Raw genomic sequence first — 21,181 nt, 5'->3', positions numbered from 1 at the left:
CTATTAACAGGTCTATTAACAGGTCTATTAACAGGTCTATTAACAGGTCTATTAACAGGTCTAATAACAGGACAGGTCTATTAACAGGTCTATTAACAGGTCTAATAACAGGTCTATTAACAGGTCTAATAACAGGTCTATTAACAGGTCTAATAACAGGTCTATTAACAGGTCTAATAACAGGTCTATTAACAGGTCTATTAACAGGTCTATTAACAGGTCTAATAACAGGTCTATTAACAGGTCTATTAACAGGTCTAATAACAGGACAGGTCTATTAACAGGTCTAATAACAGGTCTAATAACAGGTCTATTAACAGGTCTAATAACAGGTCTATTAACAGGTCTAATAACAGGTCTATTAACAGGTATATTAACAGGTCTATTAACAGGTCTATTAACAGGTCTAATAACAGGACAGGTCTATTAACAGGTCTATTAACAGGTCTATTAACAGGTCTAATAACAGGTCTAATAACAGGTCTATTAACAGGTATATTAACAGGTCTATTAACAGGTCTATTAACAGGTCTATTAACAGGTCTATTAACAGGTCTATTAACAGGTCTATTAACAGGTCTATTAACAGGTCTATTAACAGGTCTATTAACAGGTCTATTAACAGGTCTATTAACAGGTCTATTAACAGGTCTATTAACAGGTCTATTAACAGGTCTAATAACAGGTCTATTAACAGGTCTATTAACAGGTCTAATAACAGGACAGGTCTAATAACAGGTCTATTAACAGGTCTAATAACAGGTCTATTAACAGGTCTATTAACAGGACAGGTCTAATAACAGGTCTATTAACAGGTCTAGGACCTCGGCGTTACTCTTGACCCTGATCTCTCTTTTGACGAACATATCAAGACTGTTTCAAGGACAGCTTTTTTCCATCTACGTAACATTGCAAAAATCAGAAATGTTCTGTCCAAAAATGATGCAGAAAAATTAATCCATGCATTTGTTACTTCTAGGTTAGACTACTGCAATGCTCTACTTTCCGGCTACCCGGATAAAGCACTAAATAAACTTCAGTTAGTGCTAAATACGGCTGCTAGAATCCTGACTAGAACCAAGAAATGTGATCATATTACTCCAGTGCTAGCTTCCCCTACACTGGCTTCCTGTTAAGGCAAGGGCTGATTTCAAGGTTTTACTGTTAACCTATAAAGCGTTACATGGGCTTGCTCCTACCTATCTTTCCGAGTTGGTCCTGCCGTACATACCAATACGTACGCTACGGTCACAAGACGCAGGCCTCCTAATTGTCCCTAGAATTTCTAAGCAAACAGCGGGAGGCAGGGCTTTCTCCTATAGATCTCCATTTTTATGGAACAGTTTGCCTACCCATGTGAGAGACGCAGACTCGGTCTCAACCTTTAAGTCTTTACTGAAGACTTATCTCTTCAGTAGGTCATATGATTGAGTGTAGTCTGGCCCAGGAGTGTGAAGGTGAACGGAAAGGCTCTGGAGCAACGAACAGCCCTTGCTGTCTCTGCCAGGCCGGTTCCCCTCTCCACTGGGGTTCTCTGCCTCTAACCCCTGTTACAGGGGCTGAGTCACTGGCTTGCTGGTGCTCTTTCATGCCGTCCCTAGGAGGGGTGCGTCACTTGAGTGGGGTTGAGTTACTGACGTGATCTTCCTGTCTGGGTTGGCGCCCCCCTTGGTTTGTGCTGTGGTGAGACCTCTGTGGGCTATACTCGGCCTTGTCTCAGGATTGTAAGTTGGTGGTTGAGGATATCCCTCTGGTGGTGCGGGGGCTGTGCTTTGGCAGAGTGGGTGGGGTTATATCCTTCCTGTTTGGCCCTGTCCGGGGTTTCTTCGGATGGGGCCACAGTGTCTCCGGGACCGCTCCTGTCTCAGCCTCCAGTATTTATGCTGCAGTAGTTTATGTGTCGGGGGCTGGGGTTAGTTGGTTATACCTGGAGTACTTCTCCTGTCTTATCCAGTGTCCTGTGTGAATTTAAGTATGCTCTCTCTAATTCTCTCGTTCTCTCTTTCTCTCTGAGAACCTGAGCCCTAGGACCATACGTCAGACTACCGGGCATGCTGACACCTTGCTGTCCCCAGTCCGCCTGGCCTTGCTGCTATTCCAGTTTCAACTGTTCTGCCTGCGGTTACGAAACCCCCTACCTGTCCCAGACCTGCTGTTTTCAACTCTTAATGATCGGCTATGAAAAGCCAACTGAGAGACCTGAGCCCCTAGGACCATACGTCGGGACTACCGGCCGTGGTGACTCCCTTGCTGTCCCCAGTCCGCCTGGCCTTGCTGCTATTCCAGTTTCAACTGTTCTGCCTGCGGTTATGGAACCCCTACCTGTCCCAGACCTGCTGTTTTCAACTCTTAATGATCGGCTATGAAAAGCCAACTGAGATTTATTCTGATTATTATTTGACCATGCTTGTCACTTATGAAAATTTTTGAACATCTTGGCATGGTTCTGTTATAATCTCCACCCGGCACAGCCAGAAGAGGACTGGCCACCCCTCATAGCCTGGTTCCTCTCTAGGTTTCTTCCTAGGTTTTGGCCTTTCTAGGGAGTTTTCCTAGCCACCGTGCTTCTACACCTGCATTACTAGCTGTTTGGGGTTTTAGGCTGGGTTTCTGTACAGCACTTCGAGATATTAGCTGATGTAAGAAGGGCTATATAAAATAAAATTGATATTAACAGGTCTAATAACAGGACAGGTCTAATAACAGGTCTATTAACAGGTCTATTAACAGGTCTATTAACAGGTCTAATAACAGGTCTAATAACAGGTCTATTAACAGGTCTATTAACAGGTCTAATAACAGGTCTAATAACAGGTCTATTAACAGGTCTAATAACAGGTCTATTAACAGGTCTATTAACAGGTCTATTAACAGGTCTAATAACAGGTCTATTAACAGGTCTATTAACAGGTCTATTAACAGGTCTAATAACAGGTCTATTAACAGGTCTATTAACAGGTCTATTAACAGGTCTATTAACAGGTCTAATAACAGGTCTAATAACAGGTCTATTAACAGGTCTATTAACAGGTCTAATAACAGGTCTATTAACAGGTCTATTAACAGGTCTAATAACAGGTCTATTAACAGGTCTATTAACAGGTCTAATAACAGGTCTATTAACAGGTCTATTAACAGGACAGGTCTAATAACAGGTCTATTAACAGGTCTTAGCAGTGGGTTAGCAGTGGGTTAGCAGTGGGTTAGCAGTGGGTTAGCAGTGGGCTAGCAGTGGGTTAGCAGTGGGTTAGCAGTGGGTTAGCAGTGGGCTAGCAGTGGGTTAGCAGTGGGTTAGCAGTGGGTTAGCATTGGGTTAGTATTGGGTTAGCAGTGTATGTGCACATTCTTAAAATGTGAATGCTCTGGTAAACATAATTTGTATGCATTACATTTGCAAATAAACTAAATGTATTGTCTTAACCTCTCACTGTAGAATGATCAGTCTAGAGACTGTTTGAGGTATTAAAAGTTGTCTGTTTTTAATTATCAACAGCATTGACAACATCCACTGCCTTCAGTCGTTGAGGAAGCTGGAGAATATTCGCCTGAAAGACAACACCTATAACTACACCAACCCAGGTCAGTCATCCCATTACATTTAGGTGGTTTTTTTAATTACTAATGCTTGAAGTACAGATGGTTTAATAATGTGTTGTTTTTGTTTTTCAGTCTGTAAGAACTCATCGTACAAAAACATTCTGCTGGAGATGTTCCCTAACATCAGAGTGTTGGATGGTGAGACATTTATATTAATAACATTCTGCTGGAGATGTTCCCTAACATCAGAGTGTTGGATGGTGAGACATTTATATTAATAACATTCTGCTGGAGATGTTCCCTAACATCAGTGTTGGATGGTGAGACATTTATATTAATAACATTCTGCTGGAGATGTTCCCTAACATCAGTGTTGGATGGTGAGACATTTATATTAATAACATTCTGCTGGAGATGTTCCCTAACATCAGAGTGTTGGATGGTGAGACATTTATATTAATAACATTCTGCTGGAGATGTTCCCTAACATCAGTGTTGGATGGTGAGACATTTATATTAATAACATTCTGCTGGAGATGTTCCCTAACATCAGTGTTGGATGGTGAGACATTTATATTAATAACATTCTGCTGGAGATGTTCCCCTAACATCAGTGTTGGATGGTGAGACATTTATATTAATAACATTCTGCTGGAGATGTTCCCTAACATCAGTGTTGGATGGTGAGACATTTATATTAATAACATTCTGCTGGAGATGTTCCCTAACATCAGAGTGTTGGATGGTGAGACATTTATATTAATAACATTCTGCTGGAGATGTTCCCCTAACATCAGTGTTGGATGGGTGAGACATTTATATTAATAACATTCTGCTGGAGATGTTCCTAACATCAGAGTGTTGGATGGTGAGACATTTATATTAATAACATTCTGCTGGAGATGTTCCCTAACATCAGAGTGTTGGATGGTGAGACATTTATATTAATAACATTCTGCTGGAGATGTTCCCTAACATCAGTGTTGGATGGTGAGACATTTGTATTAATAACATTCTGCTGGAGATGTTCCCTAACATCAGAGTGTTGGATGGTGAGACATTTATATTAATAACATTCTGCTGGAGATGTTCCCTAACATCAGTGTTGGATGGTGAGACATTTGTATTAATAACATTCTGCTGGAGATGTTCCCTAACATCAGTGTTGGATGGTGAGACATTTATATTAATAACATTCTGCTGGAGATGTTCCCTAACATCAGAGTGTTGGATGGTGAGACATTTATATTAATAACATTCTGCTGGAGATGTTCCCTAACATCAGAGTGTTGGATGGTGAGACATTTATATTAATAACATTCTGCTGGAGATGTTCCCTAACATCAGAGTGTTGGATGGTGAGACATTTATATTAATAACATTCTGCTGGAGATGTTCCCTAACATCAGTGTTGGATGGTGAGACATTTATATTAATAACATTCTGCTGGAGATGTTCCCTAACATCAGTGTGTTGGATGGTGAGACATTTATATTAATAACATTCTGCTGGAGATGTTCCCTAACATCAGTGTTGGATGGTGAGACATTTATATTAATAACATTCTGCTGGAGATGTTCCCTAACATCAGAGTGTTGGATGGTGAGACATTTATATTAATAACATTCTGCTGGAGATGTTCCCTAACATCAGAGTGTTGGATGGTGAGACATTTATATTAATAACATTCTGCTGGAGATGTTCCCTAACATCAGAGTGTTGGATGGTGAGACATTTATATTAATAACATTCTGCTGGAGATGTTCCCTAACATCAGAGTGTTGGATGGTGAGACATTTATATTAATAACATTCTGCTGAAGATGTTCCCTAACATCAGTGTTGGATGGTGAGACATTTATATTAATAACATTCTGCTGGAGATGTTCCCTAACATCAGTGTTGGATGGTGAGACATTTGTATTAATAACATGCTTCAATAGAGGTTTTAAAGTCCAGTGTTTGTCAAGTTACAATGATCTGTCCTGCTCACTGTTGTGTTTTAGGTGAAAGAGTGGTTGGACGTGGGAGCGATTTATATCAATTATGCAAAGACATTGATGAAACTATCAAAGGTATTTCTTACTAGCTTGCAACTATTTTACATTTTCAGAACAGAGAAGAACTAGATTGGACTTTTGAGCAGCCAAATGTATTGAAATGGAGTGACCATATGGTCTTTGCTGAAGGTATATTTGAAAACTGTAAAATAGTGTTTGACCCAGAATGTCCTCTTATGTCCCTGTTCAGATGGTTTCTATAGGAATGGCCAGCTACCAGAGCTGCCTGACTGTAAGCCCTGGGTCGACAACGACTTCTGGGAGATCAAGAGATCCAACAACGCCATTATAGACGAGGCCTACAAACAATTCAATGGTGAGAATACGTCCATATTGTGTTATTATAAATGTTACATACATTAACGTTACATGAATATTAAATAGACTGTACTTAACTGGAACTAATACAATAATGTACGTTTGAATAGCTTCCCATCTTCCTAATGGGTCATTCCACCTCAAAAAGCACAAGAAAGTGGATTTCGACACCCACCATCTCAGATTGTTCTGACATTTTTTCTGTTTTTAGAAACAGATAAGATTAGCATTCCTGCAACATTCTTTTGTTTAAATATTATTTGATCTCTGAAAAATTAAGCTAATTGATTGCACCCAAATTCACCATTTTAATTTATAGGATTCATATAATATTCAATAAATATAGTACCTAACATCCAATTTGGACCAAACATTTTTCTAACAATGAGTTAGAGTAAAAAAATAGATAAGTTACAAAAATGAAAATGAAAAAAGAAAAAAAGAAATAATTAAAGAGCAGCAGTATTGTTTCTTCATCCAATGTAATGTATTGGGGGGACAGCACCATCTAGCAGTCAGAACCTTGTAATAATATGGAGCTGCTGCTTGAGTATTGTTTCTTCATCCTATGTAATGTATTCTCAGTGAATTTGGTGGTTTTTTTTTCCCCCCTGTTCAGAGAAATTAGTCATTGAAGTTATTAGGTTTATGTCCATTCCTACATCCTGATATTACAAGGTTCTGACTGCTAGATGGTGCTGTCCCCCTCCCCATGTTAAAGGGATAGTTCACCCACATGACAAAAACACGTTGGTTTCCTCACCCTGTCAGCAGTCTATGGACAAGGTATGACAGCAATCCATGGTTTGGTTTAGTTGTTTACTGTTTCAAATGCTAACATTTTAGCATTTGTGGCACTAATCCAATGCAAGTCAATGGTACCTACACTGAGCATACAAAACATTATGAACACCTGCTCTTTCCATGACAGACTGAACAGGTGAATCCAGGTGAAAGCTATTATCCCTTATTGATGTCACCTGTTAAATCCACTTCATCGGTGTAGATGAAGGGGAGGAGACAGGTTGAGACATGGATTGTGTATGTGTGCCATTCAGAGGGTGAATACTAGGGGTGTGTAGAACATGGTCCTCTGTAGAACACGGTCCTCTGTAGAACACGGTCCTCTGTAGAACACGGTCCTCTGTAGAACACGGTCCTCTGTAGAACACGGTCCTCTGTAGAACAGGGTCCTCTGTAGAACATGGTCCTCTGTAGAACATGGTCCTCTGTAGAACATGGTCCTCTGTAGAACATGGTCCTCTGTAGAACATGGTCCTCTGTAGAACATGGTCCTCTGTAGAACATGGTCCTCTGTTGAACATGGTCCTCTGTAGTACATGGTCCTCTGTAGTACATGGTCCTCTGTAGAACATGGTCCTCTGTAGAACATGGTCCTCTGTAGAACAGGGTCCTCTGTAGAACATGGTCCTCTGTAGAACATGGTCCTCTGTAGAACAGGGTCCTCTGTAGAACATGGTCCTCTGTAGAACATGGTCCTCTGTAGAACATGGTCCTCTGTAGAACATGGTCCTCTGTAGTAGGGCTGTGCCGACATGGTCATACTCATATTCCTAATTGTATCCGTAAATTGACAGTTGATAGTCGGATCGGATGATACTCTGAAACATCTTAAGTGTTTTAATATGCCTAAGTAGATGTTCGCAAAATACCTCCCTGCACGTTCTCACTGCAAAAAAGCTGCAGATTAGGAGCAGCGCGCTGAGGGGTTAGGGGGTGTAGCCTGTGTGTCCTCAACTTGCAGCCAAGTCAAGTCAGCCAAGTTAGCTGTCACTCACTGGATTTAACAGGTGACAGCAATAAGGGATTGGAGCTTTCACCTGGATTCACCTGGTCAGTCTATGTCATGGAAAGAGCAGGTCTTCTTAATGTTTTGTATATTCAGTGTAGGTACCATTGACTTGCATTGGATTTGTGCCACAAATGCAAAAAAGTTAGCATTTGAAACAGTACAACTACAATGACTAATTTCTCTGAACAGGGGGAAAAAAACATCACCAAATTCACTGAGAATACATTACATAGGATGAAGAAACAATACTCCAAGCAGCAGCTCCATACAGTGCCTTGCAAAAGTATTCATCCCCCTTGGCATTTTTAAAATTTTGTTGCATTACAACCTGTAATTTAAATTGATTTTTATTTGGATTTCATGTAATGGACATACACAAAATAGTCCAAATTGGTGAAGTGAAATTAAAATAATAACTTGTTTCAAAAAATTCTAAAAAATAAATAACGGAAAAGTGGTGCGTGCATATGGATTCACCCCCTTTGCTATGAAGCCCCTAAATAAGATCTGGTGCAACCAATTACCTTCAGAAGTCACATAATTAGTTAAATAAAGTCCACTTGTGTGCAATCTAAGTGTCACATGATCTCAGTATATATACACCTGTTCTGAAAGGCCCCAGAGTTTGCAACACCACTAATCAAGGGGCACCACCAAGCAAGTGGCACCATGAAGACCAAGGAGCTCTCCAAACAGGTCAGGGACAAAGTTGTGGAGAAGTACAGATCATGGTTGGGTTATAAAAAAATATCTGAAACTTTGAACATCCCACGGAGCACCATTAAATCCATTATAAAAAATGGAAAGAATATGGCACCACAACAAACCTGCCAAGAGAGGGCCGCCCACCAAAACCTCACCGGACCAAGGAGGGCATTAATAATTTTGGGGGTGGAAAATTTACCAAGGGGTGAATAATTTCACAAGCCACTATACTACTTGTCAGACATAGAGAACTGATACCGTATACTCGTTGTTGGGGTGGTGTTGGAGTGGAATGTGGGGGGTCCTTAAGTGGCTTTACTTTGGATTCCTCATGTCTAACTCATTGTAAGAAAAATATTTGGTCCAAATTGGATGTTAGGTATGATATTTATTGAATATTATATGAATCCTATAAATTAAAATGCCCAATTTGGGTGCAATCAATTAGCTTAATTTCTCAGAGATCTAATTATATTCCAACAAAATAATGTTGCAGGAATGCTAATCTTATCTGTTTCTAACTACAGAAATGATTTCAGAACAATCTGATATGGTGGGTGTCATGGCTTGCTGAAATGACACGGAACGACTCTGATGCCTGATTTAGGGTTTTGACGATCTTGGAGAAAATGTAACTAACTAACCTAAACAATCTGATCATTCTGGTCTCCCACAGATGTGCTTCATGAATGCAGACTGCTAAACAACAGAGCAGCACATGTGATCTCACAGACAGAGAGATCTCTGAGCCTCAAGAACCAGCCAAAGCAGTATGCTGTTTAAAATACAGTTTAAAATGGGCACTAAAGCAGTACGCTGTTTAAAAAACAGTTTAAAATGGGCACTAAAGCAGTACGCTGTTTAAATGCTGTTTAAAATGGGCACTAAAGCAGTACGCTGTTTAAATGCTGTTTAAAATGGGCACTAAAGCAGTACGCTGTTTAAATGCTGTTTAAAATGGGCACTAAAGCAATACGCTGTTTAAATGCTGTTTAAAATGGGCACTAAAGCAGTACGCTGTTTAAATGCTGTTTAAAATGGGCACTAAAGCTGTACGCTATTTAAATGCTGTTTACAACAGGCAACATTGATTGTGAAGTGTGTTTGTGATATGTGTTACTTACATGAAGCAATGTCATGGCTTCATGTATAGTTGTGTTTGTATTAAAGATGTTGTTTTATATCTGAATGCTTGACCCAGCACCCCGTGCAGAACCTTCACATACTCAGAGTTACTCTTGTCTTGTGTAGGCAACATTGAGCCTTCTAAACCCCTTGAGTCTTGTCTTGTGTAGGCAACATCGAGCCTTCTAAACCCTTGAGTCTTGTCTTGTGTAGGCAACATTGAGCCTTCTAAACCCCTGAGTCTACCTACTGAGTCCTGTGTAGCCTACAGAGGGTACAGGCTAGCCTGGAGGCTACAGACCACTACCCGTGAGTCCTGTGTAGCCTACAGAGGGTACAGGCTAGCCTGGAGGCTACAGACCACTACCCCTGAGTCCTGTGGAGCCTACAGAGGGTACAGGCTAGCCTGGAGGCTACAGACCACTACCCCCTGAGTCCTGTGGAGCCTACAGAGGGTACAGGCTAGCCTGGAGGCTACATACCACTACCCCCTGAGTCCTGTGTAGCCTACAGAGGGTACAGGCTAGCCTGGAGGCTACAGACCACTACCCCTGAGTCCTGTGGAGCCTACAGAGGGTACAGGCTAGCCTGGAGGCTACAGACCACTACCCCTGAGTCCTGTGTGAGCCTACAGAGGGTACAGGCTAGCCTGGAGGCTACAGACCACTACCCCTGAGTCCTGTGGAGCCTCACAGAGGGTACAGGCTAGCCTGGAGGCTACAGACCACTACCCCTGAGTCCTGTGTAGCCTACAGAGGGTACAGGCTAGCCTGGAGGCTACAGACCACTACCCTGAGTCCTGTGTAGCCTACAGAGGGTACAGGCTAGCCTGGAGGCTACAGACCACTACCCCTGAGTCCTGTGTAGCCTACAGAGGGTACAGGCTAGCCTGGAGGCTACAGACCACTACCCCTGAGTCCTGTGTAGCCTACAGAGGGTACAGGCTAGCCTGGAGGCTACAGACCACTACCCCTGAGTCCTGTGTTAGCCTACAGAGGGTACAGGCTAGCCTGGAGGCTACAGACCACTACCCCTGAGTCCTGTGGAGCCTACAGAGGGTACAGGCTAGCCTGGAGGCTACAGACCACTACCCCTGAGTCCTGTGGAGCCTACAGAGGGTACAGGCTAGCCTGGAGGCTACAGACCACTACCCCTGAGTCCTGTGGAGTAAGAGGGTACAGGCTAGCCTGGAGGCTACAGACCACTACCCCTGAGTCCTGTGTAGCCTACAGAGGGTACAGGCTAGCCTGGAGGCTACAGACCACTACCCCTGAGTCCTGTGTAGCCTACAGAGGGTACAGGCTAGCCTGGAGGCTACAGACCACTACCCCTGAGTCCTGTGTAGCCTACAGAGGGTACAGGCTAGCCTGGAGGCTACAGACCACTACCCCTGAGTCCTGTGGAGCCTACAGAGGGTACAGGCTAGCCTGGAGGCTACAGACCACTACCCTGAGTCCTGTGTAGCCTACAGAGGGTACAGGCTAGCCTGGAGGCTACAGACCACTACCCCTGAGTCCTGTGTAGCCTACAGAGGGTACAGGCTAGCCTGGAGGCTACAGACCACTACCCCTGAGTCCTGTGGGCCTAGAGGGTACAGGCTAGCCTGGAGGCTACAGACCACTACCCCTGAGTCCTGTGGAGCCTACAGAGGGTACAGGCTAGCCTGGAGGCTACAGACCACTACCCCTGAGTCCTGTGTAGCCTACAGAGGGGTACAGGCTAGCCTGGAGGCTACAGACCACTACCCCTGAGTCCTGTGTAGCCTACAGAGGGTACAGGGCTAGCCTGGAGGCTACAGACCACTACCCCTGAGTCCTGTGGAGCCTACGAGGGTACAGGCTAGCCTGGAGGCTACAGACCACTACCCCTGAGTCCTGTGGAGCCTACAGAGGGTACAGGCTAGCCTGGAGGCTACAGACCACTACCCTGAGTCCTGTGGAGCCTACAGAGGGTACAGGCTAGCCTGGAGGCTACAGACCACTACCCCTGAGTCCTGTGTAGCCTACAGAGGGTACAGGCTAGCCTGGAGGCTACAGACCACTACCCCTGAGTCCTGTGGAGCCTACAGAGGGTACAGGCTAGCCTGGAGGCTACAGACCACTACCCCCTGAGTCCTGTGTAGCCTACAGAGGGTAACAGGCTAGCCTGGAGGCTACAGACCACTACCCCTGAGTCCTGTGGAGCCTACAGAGGGTACAGGCTAGCCTGGAGGCTACAGACCACTACCCCTGAGTCCTGTGGAGCCTACAGAGGGTACAGGCTAGCCTGGAGGCTACAGACCACTACCCCTGAGTCCTGTGGAGCCTACAGAGGGTACAGGCTAGCCTGGAGGCTACAGACCACTACCCCTGAGTCCTGTGGAGCCTACAGAGGGTACAGGCTAGCCTGGAGGCTACAGACCACTACCCCTGAGTCCTGTGGAGCCTACAGAGGGTACAGGCTAGCCTGGAGGCTACAGACCACTACCACTGAGTCCTGTGTAGCCTACAGAGGGTACAGGCTAGCCTGGAGGCTACAGACCACTACCCCTGAGTCCTGTGTAGCCTACAGAGGGTACAGGCTAGCCTGGAGGCTACAGACCACTACCCCTGAGTCCTGTGGATACGAGGGTACAGGCTAGCCTGGAGGCTACAGACCACTACCCCTGAGTCCTGTGGAGCCTACAGAGGGTACAGGCTAGCCTGGAGGCTACAGACCACTACCCCTGAGTCCTGTGCCTACAGAGGGTACAGGCTAGCCTGGAGGCTACAGACCACTACCCCTGAGTCCTGTGGAGCCTAGAGGGTACAGGCTAGCCTGGAGGCTACAGACCACTACCCCTGAGTCCTGTGGAGCCCTACAGAGGGTACAGGCTAGCCTGGAGGCTACAGACCACTACCCCTGAGTCCTGTGGAGCCTACAGAGGGTACAGGCTAGCCTGGAGGCTACAGACCACTACCCCTGAGTCCTGTGTAGCCTACAGAGGGTACAGGCTAGCCTGGAGGCTACAGACCACTACCCCTGAGTCCTGTGGAGCCTACAGAGGGTACAGGCTAGCCTGGAGGCTACAGACCACTACCCCTGAGTCCTGTGTAGCCTACAGAGGGTACAGGCTAGCCCTGGAGGCTACAGACCACTACCCCTGAGTCCTGTGGAGCCTACAGAGGGTACAGGCTAGCCTGGAGGCTACAGACCACTACCCCCTGAGTCCTGTGGAGCCTACAGAGGGTACAGGCTAGCCTGGAGGCTACAGACCACTACCCCTGAGTCCTGTGGAGCCTACAGAGGGTACAGGCTAGCCTGGGAGGCTACAGACCACTACCCCTGAGTCCTGTGTAGCCTACAGAGGGTACAGGCTAGCCTGGAGGCTACAGACCACTACCCCTGAGTCCTGTGGAGCCTACAGAGGGTACAGGCTAGCCTGGAGGCTACAGACCACTACCCCTGAGTCCTGTGGAGCCTACAGAGGGTACAGGCTAGCCTGGAGGGCTACAGACCACTACCCCTGAGTCCTGTGTAGCCTACAGAGGGTACAGGCTAGCCTGGAGGCTACAGACCACTACCCCCTGAGTCCTGTGGAGCCTACAGAGGGTACAGGCTAGCCTGGAGGCTACAGACCACTACCCCTGAGTCCTGTGTAGCCTACAGAGGGTACAGGCTAGCCTGGAGGCTACAGACCACTACCCCTGAGTCCTGTGTAGCCTACAGAGGGTACAGGCTAGCCTGGAGGCTACAGACCACTACCCCTGAGTCCTGTGGAGCAGAGGGTACAGGCTAGCCTGGAGGCTACAGACCACTACCCCTGAGTCCTGTGGAGCCTACAGAGGGTACAGGCTAGCCTGGAGGCTACAGACCACTACCCTGAGTCCTGTGGAGCCTACAGAGGGTACAGGCTAGCCTGGAGGCTACAGACCACTACCCCTGAGTCCTGTGGAGCCTACAGAGGGTACAGGCTAGCCTGGAGGCTACAGACCACTACCCTGAGTCCTGTGTAGCCTACAGAGGGTACAGGCTAGCCTGGAGCTACAGACCACTACCCCTGAGTCCTGTGGAGCCTACAGAGGGTACAGGCTCAGCCTGGAGGCTACAGACCACTACCCCTGAGTCCTGTGTAGCCTACAGAGGGTACAGGCTAGCCTGGAGGCTACAGACCACTACCCCCTGAGTCCTGTGAGCCTACAGAGGGTACAGGCTAGCCTGGAGGCTACAGACCACTACCCCTGAGTCCTGTGGAGCCTACAGAGGGTACAGGCTAGCCTGGAGGCTACAGACCACTACCCCTGAGTCCTGTGCTAGCCTACAGAGGGTACAGGCTAGCCTGGAGGCTACAGACCACTACCCCTGAGTCCTGTGTAGCCTACAGAGGGTACAGGGCTAGCCTAGTGAGGCTACAGACCACTACCCCTGAGTCCTGTGTAGCCTACAGAGGGTACAGGCTAGCCTGGAGGCTACAGACCACTACCCCCCTGAGTCCTGTGGAGCCTACAGAGGGTACAGGCTAGCCTGGAGGCTACAGACCACTACCCTGAGTCCTGTGGAGCCTACAGAGGGTACAGGCTAGCCTGGAGGCTACAGACCACTACCCCTGAGTCCTGTGGAGCCTACAGAGGGTACAGGCTAGCCTGGAGGCTACAGACCACTACCCTGAGTCCTGTGGAGCCTACAGAGGGTACAGGCTAGCCTGGAGGCTACAGACCACTACCCTGAGTCCTGTGTAGCCTACAGAGGGTACAGGCTAGCCTGGAGGCTACAGACCACTACCCCCTGAGTCCTTGGAGCCTACAGAGGGTACAGGCTAGCCTGGAGGCTACAGACCACTACCCTGAGTCCTGTGTAGCCTACAGAGGGTACAGGCTAGCCTGGAGGCTACAGACCACTACCCCTGAGTCCTGTGTAGCCTACAGAGGGTACAGGCTAGCCTGGAGGCTACAGACCACTACCCCTGAGTCCTGTGAGCCTCACAGAGGGTACAGGCTAGCCTGGAGGCTACAGACCACTACCCCTGAGTCCCTGTGAGCCTACAGAGGGTACAGGCTAGCCTGGAGGCTACAGACCACTACCCTGAGTCCTGTGGAGCCTACAGAGGGTACAGGCTAGCCTGGAGGCTACAGACCACTACCCCTGAGTCCTGTGTAGCCTACAGAGGGTACAGGCTAGCCTGGAGGCTACAGACCACTACCCCTGAGTCCTGTGGTAGCCTACAGAGGGTACAGGCTAGCCTGGAGGCTACAGACCACTACCCTGAGTCCCTGTGTAGCCTACAGAGGGTACAGGCTAGCCTGGAGGCTACAGACCACTACCCTGAGTCCTGTGTAGCCTACAGAGGGTACAGGCTAGCCTGAGGCTACAGACCACTACCCCCTGAGTCCCGTGGAGCCTACAGAGGTTACAGGCTAGCCTGGAGGCTACAGACCACTACCCCTGAGTCCTGTGGAGCCTACAGAGTGTCAGGCTAGCCTGGAGGCTACAGACCACTACCCTGAGTCCTGTGGAGCCTACAGAGGGTAACAGGCTAGCCTGGAGGCTACAGACCACTAACCCCTGAGTCCTGTGGAGCCTACAGAGAGGTACAGGCTAGCCTGGAGGCTATAGACCACTACCCTGAGTCCTGTGGAGCCTACAGAGGGTACAGGCTAGCCTGAGGCTACAGACCACTACCCCTGAGTCCTGTGTAGCCTACAGAGGGTACAGGCTAGCCTGGAGGCTACAGACCACTACCCCTGAGTCCTGTGGAGCCTACAGAGGTACAGGGCTAGCCTGGAGGCTACAGACCACTTACCCCCTGAGTCCTGTGTAGCCTACAGAGGGTACAGGCTAGCCTGGAGGCTACAGACCACTACCCCTGAGTCCTGTGTAGCCTACAGAGGGTACAGGCTAGCCTGGAGGCTACAGACCACTACCCCTGGTAGTCCTGTAGAGGGGGCGGGCTAACGCCTGGGTACAGACCACTACCCCCTGAGTCCTGTGTAGCCTACAGAGGTACAAGGCTAGCCTGGAGGCTACCAGACCACTACCCCTGAGTCCTGTGGAGCCTACAGAGGGTACAGGCTAGCCTGGAGGCTACAGACCACTACCCCTGAGTCCTGTGAGCCTACAGAGGGTACAGGCTAGCCTGGAGGCTACAGACCACTACCCCTGAGTCCTGTGTAGCCTACAGAGGGTACAGGCCAGCCTGGAGGCTACAGACCACTACCCCTTGAGTCCTGTGGAGCCTACAGAGGGTACAGGCTAGCCTGGAGGCTACAGACCACTACCCTTGAGTCCTGTGGAGCCTACAGAGGGTACAGGCTAGCCTGGAGGCACAGACCACTACCCCTGAGTCCTGTGTAGCCTACAGAGGGTACAGGCTAGCCTGGAGGCTACAGACCACTACCCCTGAGTCCTGTGGAGCCTACAGAGGGTACAGGCTAGCCTGGAGGCTACAGACCACTACCCCTGAGTCCTGTGTAGCCTACAGAGGGTACAGGCTAGCCTGGAGGCTACAGACCACTACCCCTGAGTCCTGTGGAGCACGTACAGAGGGTACAGGCTAGCCTGGAGGCTACAGACCACTACCCCCTGAGTCCTGTGTAGCCTACAGAGGGTACAGGCTAGCCTGGAGGCTACAGGCCACTACCCCTGAGTCCTGTGTAGCCTACAGAGGGTACAGGCTAGCCTGGAGGCTACAGACCACTACCCCTGAGTCCTGTGAGCCTCAGAGGTACAGGCTAGCCTGGAGGCTACAGACCACTACCCCTGAGTCCTGTGGAGCCTACAGAGGGTACAGGCTAGCCTGGAGGCTACAGACCACTACCCCTGAGTCCTGTGCTAGCCTACAGAGGGTACAGGCTAGCCTGGAGGCTACAGACCACTACCCCTGAGTCCTGTGCCAGAGGGTACAGGCTAGCCTGGAGGCTACAGACCACTACCCTGAGTACCTGTGGAGCCTACAGAGGGTACAGGCTAGCCTGGAGGCTACAGACCACTACCCCTGAGTCCTGTGAGCCTACAGAGGTACAGGCTAGCCTGGAGGCTACAGACCACTACCCCTGAGTCCTGTGTAGCCTACAGAGGGTACAGGCTAGCCTGGAGGCTACAGACCACTACCCCTGAGTCCTGTGTAGCCTACAGAGGGTACAGGCTAGCCTGGAGGCTACAGACCACTACCCTGAGTCCTGTGTAGCCTACAGAGGGTACAGGCTAGCCTGGAGGCTACAGACCACTACCCCCTGAGTCCTGTGTAGCCTACAGAGGGTACAGGCTAGCCTGGAGGCTACAGACCACTACCCCTGAGTCCTGTGTAGCCTACAGAGGGTACAGGCCAGCCTGGAGGCTACAGACCACTACCCCTGAGTCCTGTGTAGCCTACAGAGGGTACAGGCTAGCCTGGAGGCTACAGACCACTACCCCTGAGTCCTGTGGAGCCTACAGAGGGTACAGGCTAGCCTGGAGGCTACAGACCACTACCCTGAGTCCTGTGGAGCCCCTACAGAGGGTACAGGCTAGCCTGGAGGCTACAGACCACTACCCCTGAGTCCTGTGTAGCCTACAGAGTGCAGGCTAGCCTGCGAGGCTACAGACCCACCCCCTGAGTCCTGTGGAGCCTACAGAGGGTACAGGCTAGCCTGGAGGCTACACGACCACTACCCTGAGTCCTGTGGAGCCCACAGAGGGTACAGGCTAGCCTGGAGGCTACCTAGACCCACTACCCCTGAGTCCTGTGTAGCCCAGAGGTACAGGCTAGCCTGGAGGCTACAGACCACTACCCTGAGTCTGTGTAGTTCCCTACAGAGGGGTACAGGCTCAGCCTGAGGCTACAGACCACTACCCTGAGTCCTGTGTAGCCCCTACAGAGGTACAGGCTAGCCTGGAGGCTACAGACCACTACCCTGAGTCCTGTGTGGAGCCTACAGAGGGGTACAGGCTAGCCTGGAGGCTACAGGACCACTACCCCCTGAGTCCTGTGGGGCCTACAGGAGGGTGTCAGGCCAGCCTGAGGCTACAGACCACTACCCCTGAGTCTGTGTAGCCTACAGAGGCAGGCTAGCCTGGAGGCTACAGACCACTACCCCTGAGTCCTGTGCTGAGCCTACAGAGGGTACAGGCTAGCCTGAGGCTACAGACCACTACCCCTGAGTCCTGTGCCTACAGAGGGTACAGGACTGGGAGGCTACAGACCACACCCTGAGTCCTGTGTAGCCTACAGAGGGGTACAGGCTAGCCTGGAGGCCAGACCACTACCCAAGGTCCTGTAGGGTACAGGCCAGCCTGGAGCTACAGACCCACTACCCCTGAGTCCCTGTGTAGCCTACAGAGGGTACAGGGGCTAGCCTGGAGGCTACAGACCACTACCCCTGAGTCCCGTGGAGCCTACAGAGGGTACAGGCTAGCCCTGGAGGCTACAGACCACTACCCTGAGTCCGTGTGTAGGCCTACAGAGGGTACAGGCTAGCCTGGAGGCTACAGACCACTACCCCTGAGTCCTGTGGAGCCTACAGAGGGTAAACAGGCCAGCCTGGAGGCTAGCAGACCACTACCCTGAGTCCTGTGTAGTCACAGAGGGTACAGGCTAGCCTGGAGGCTACAGACCACTACCCCTGAGTCCTGTGGAGCCTACAGAGGGTACAGGCTAGCCTGGAGGCTACAGACCACTACCCCTGAGTCCTGTGTAGCCTACAGAGGGTACAGGCTAGCCTGAGCTACAGACCACTACCCTGAGTCCTGTGTAGCCTACAGAGGGTACAGGCTAGCCTGGAGGCTACAGGCCACTACCCCTGAGTCCCGTGGAGCCACTACAGGGTACAGGCTAGCCTGAAAGACCACTACCCCTGAGTCCTGGGTAGCCTACAGAGGGTACAGGCTAGCCTGGGAGGCTACAGACCACTACCCTATCTGAGTAGCAGAGGCAGGCCAGCCTAAGGCTACAGACCACTACCCTGAGTCCTGTGAGCCTACAGAGGCAGGCTAGCCTGGAGGCTAGCAGACCACTACCCCTGAGTCCCGTGTGCGCCTCAAGCAGGGTAGCGCCTGGGGCTCACAGACCACGTCACCCTGAGTCTGTGTAGCTACAGAGGACAGGCTAGCCTGGAGGCACAGACCACTACCCCTGAGTCCTGTGTTGAGCCTACAGAGTACAGGCTAGCCTGGAGGCTACAGACCACTACCCCTGAGTCCTGTGGAGCCTACAGAGGGTCTACAGGCCAGCCTGGAGGCTACAGACCACTACCCCTGAGTCCTGTAGCCTACAGAGGGTACAGGCTAGCCTGGAGGCTACAGACCACTACCCCTGAGTCCTGTGTTAGCCTACAGAGGTCAACAGCCTGGAGGTACAGACCACTACCCCCTGAGTCCTGTGGAGCCTACAGAGGGTACAGGCTAGCCTGGAGGCACAGACCACACACCCCCTGAGTCCTGTGGAGCCACAGAGGGTACAAGGCTAGCCTGAAGGCTAGACCACTACCCCTGAGTCCTGTGTAGCAGAGGGTACAGCCCCCCAGCCTGGAGGCTACAGACCACTACCCCTGAGTCCTGTGGAGCCTACAGAGGGACAATGGCTGGCCTGGAGGCTACAGACCACACCCCTGAGTCCTGTGTAGCCTACAGAGGTTAAAGAGCCTGGAGGCTACAGACCACTACCCCTGGTCCTGTGGAGCCCTACAGAGGGTACAGGCTAACCTGGACTACAGACCACTACCCTGAGTCCTGTGTAGCCTACAGAGGGTACAGAGCTAGCCTGGAGGCTACAGACCATTACCCTGAGTCCTGGTTAGCCTACAGAGGGTAAACAGGCTAGCCTGGAGGCTACAGACCACTACCCCTGAGTCCCTGTGAGCCTACAGAGGGTACAGCTAGCCTGGAGGCCGCAGTGACCACCACTCCTGAGTCCCGGTGTAGCCTACAGAGGGGTACGAGGGCCAGCCTGGAGGCTACAGACCACTACCTCCTGAGTCCTGTGTAGCCCACAGAGGGTACAGGCTAGCCCTGGAGGCTGCCATACCACTACCCCTGAGTCCTGTGTAGCCTACAGAGGGTAACAGGCTAGGCCTGGAGGCTACAGGCCACTACCCTGAGTCCTGTGGAGCCTCCACAGAGGGTACAGGGCCACCCTGACACAGACCACTACCCCTGAGTCCCGTGGAGCCTACAGAGCTAGGGCTGGAGGCTACAGACCACTGCCCCTGGGTTGTGAGCCTACGAGAGGGTGTACAGGCTAGGGCCTGGAGGCTACAGACCCACTACCCCTCGAGTCCTGTGGACCTACAGAGGGGGTACAGGCTAGCCTGAGAGGCCACAGGACCACGCCACCCCTGAGTCCTGTGTAGAGCCTGACAGAGGGGTACAGGCCAGCCTGGAGGCTACAGACCACTACCCCCTGAGTCCTGTGTGTAGCCTACAGAGGGTACAGGCTAGCCTGGAGGCCACAGACCACTACCCCCTGAGTCCTGTGTAGCCTACAGAGGGTACAGGCTAGCCTGGAGGCTACAGACCACTACCCCCTGAGTCCTGTGGAGCCTACAGAGGGTACAGGCTAGCCTGGAGGCTACAGACCACTACCCTGAGTCCTGTGTAGCCTACAGAGGGTAAAGGCTAGCCTGGAGGCTACAGACCACTACCCCCTGAGTCCTTGTGGAGCCTAAAGAGGGTATACAGGCCAGCCTGGAGGCTACAGACCACTACTCCCCTGAGTCCTGTGGGTAGCCTACAGAGGGTACAGGCTAGCCTGGAGGCCACAGACCACTACTCCCTGAGTCCTGTGTGTAAGAGGGTACAGGCTAGCCTGGAGGCATAAGAGACCACGCCACCCCTGAGTCCTGTGTAGCCGACAGAGGGTACAGGCTAGCCTGGAGGCTACAGACCACTACCCCCTGAGTCCTGTGTAGCCTACAGAGGGTACAGGCCAGCCTGGAGGCTACAGACCACTACCCCTGAGTCCTGGGTGGAGCCATACAGAGGGTACACAGGCCAGCCTGGAGGCCACAGACCACTACCCTGGAGTCTGTGGAGCCTACAGAGTGGTACAGGCTAGCCTGGAGGCTACAGACCACTACCCCGGAGTCCTGTGTAGCCACAGAGGGCACAGGCTAGCCTGGAGGCTACAGACCACTCACTCCTGGGAGTCCTGTGGAGCCTACAGAGGGCATACAGGCTAGCCTGGAGGCTACAGGTGACCACTACCCCCCTGAGTCCGTGTGCAGGTCCAACAGAGGGGTACAGGCCGTGGCCTGGAGGCTACAGACCACAACCACCTGAGTCCTGTAGGGGAGCCCACAGAGTGCTATGCCAGGCTAGCCTGGGAGGCTACAGGCCACTACCCGGTCCGAGGAGCCTCCAGAGGGGACAGGCCAGCCTGGGAGGCTACAGACCACTACCCCCTGAGTCTGTGGGGTGAGCCTACGGAGGGTCAGCCAGCCTGGAGGCTACAGACCACTACCCCCAGAGTCCTGTGGGAGCCTACAGAGGGTACAGGCTAGCCTGGAGGCTACGTGACCACTACCCTGAGTCCCGTGCAGCCCAAGCAGAGGGCACAGAAGCCAGCTGGAGGCCACAGACCACTACCCCCCGAGTCCTGTGTAGCCTACAGAGGGTAGTACAGGCTAGCCTGGAGGCTACAGACCAAACACTCTGAGTCCTGTGGGAGCCTACAGAGGGTCAGTAGCAGCCCTGGA

The 21,181-nt window shown here is 50.6% G+C and overlaps 1 protein-coding gene across 1 annotated transcript in view; it reads left to right on the top strand.

The window, feature by feature from the left end:
* LOC121531496 (leucine-rich repeat-containing protein 61) overlaps positions 1-9,620 on the top strand; it is a 29,053-nt gene extending 19,433 nt beyond the window's left edge. Inside the window, exons 5-9 of the mRNA XM_041836734.2 lie at positions 3,494-3,579; positions 3,670-3,735; positions 5,543-5,611; positions 5,787-5,912; positions 9,109-9,620. Of these exons, the coding sequence (XP_041692668.2) occupies positions 3,494-3,579; positions 3,670-3,735; positions 5,543-5,611; positions 5,787-5,912; positions 9,109-9,215 (454 nt within the window). The 3' untranslated portion in view covers positions 9,216-9,620. The remainder of the gene's footprint in view (positions 1-3,493; positions 3,580-3,669; positions 3,736-5,542; positions 5,612-5,786; positions 5,913-9,108) is intronic.
* The last annotated feature ends 11,561 nt before the right edge of the window (positions 9,621-21,181 follow it).

The sequence above is a fragment of the Coregonus clupeaformis genome, unplaced genomic scaffold, assembly GCF_020615455.1.
Source record: "Coregonus clupeaformis isolate EN_2021a unplaced genomic scaffold, ASM2061545v1 scaf0433, whole genome shotgun sequence".
Taxonomy (NCBI): Eukaryota; Metazoa; Chordata; class Actinopteri; order Salmoniformes; family Salmonidae; genus Coregonus; species Coregonus clupeaformis.
Note: the sequence above shows the minus strand (reverse complement) of the source record. Positions and strands in the feature narration are given on the sequence as shown.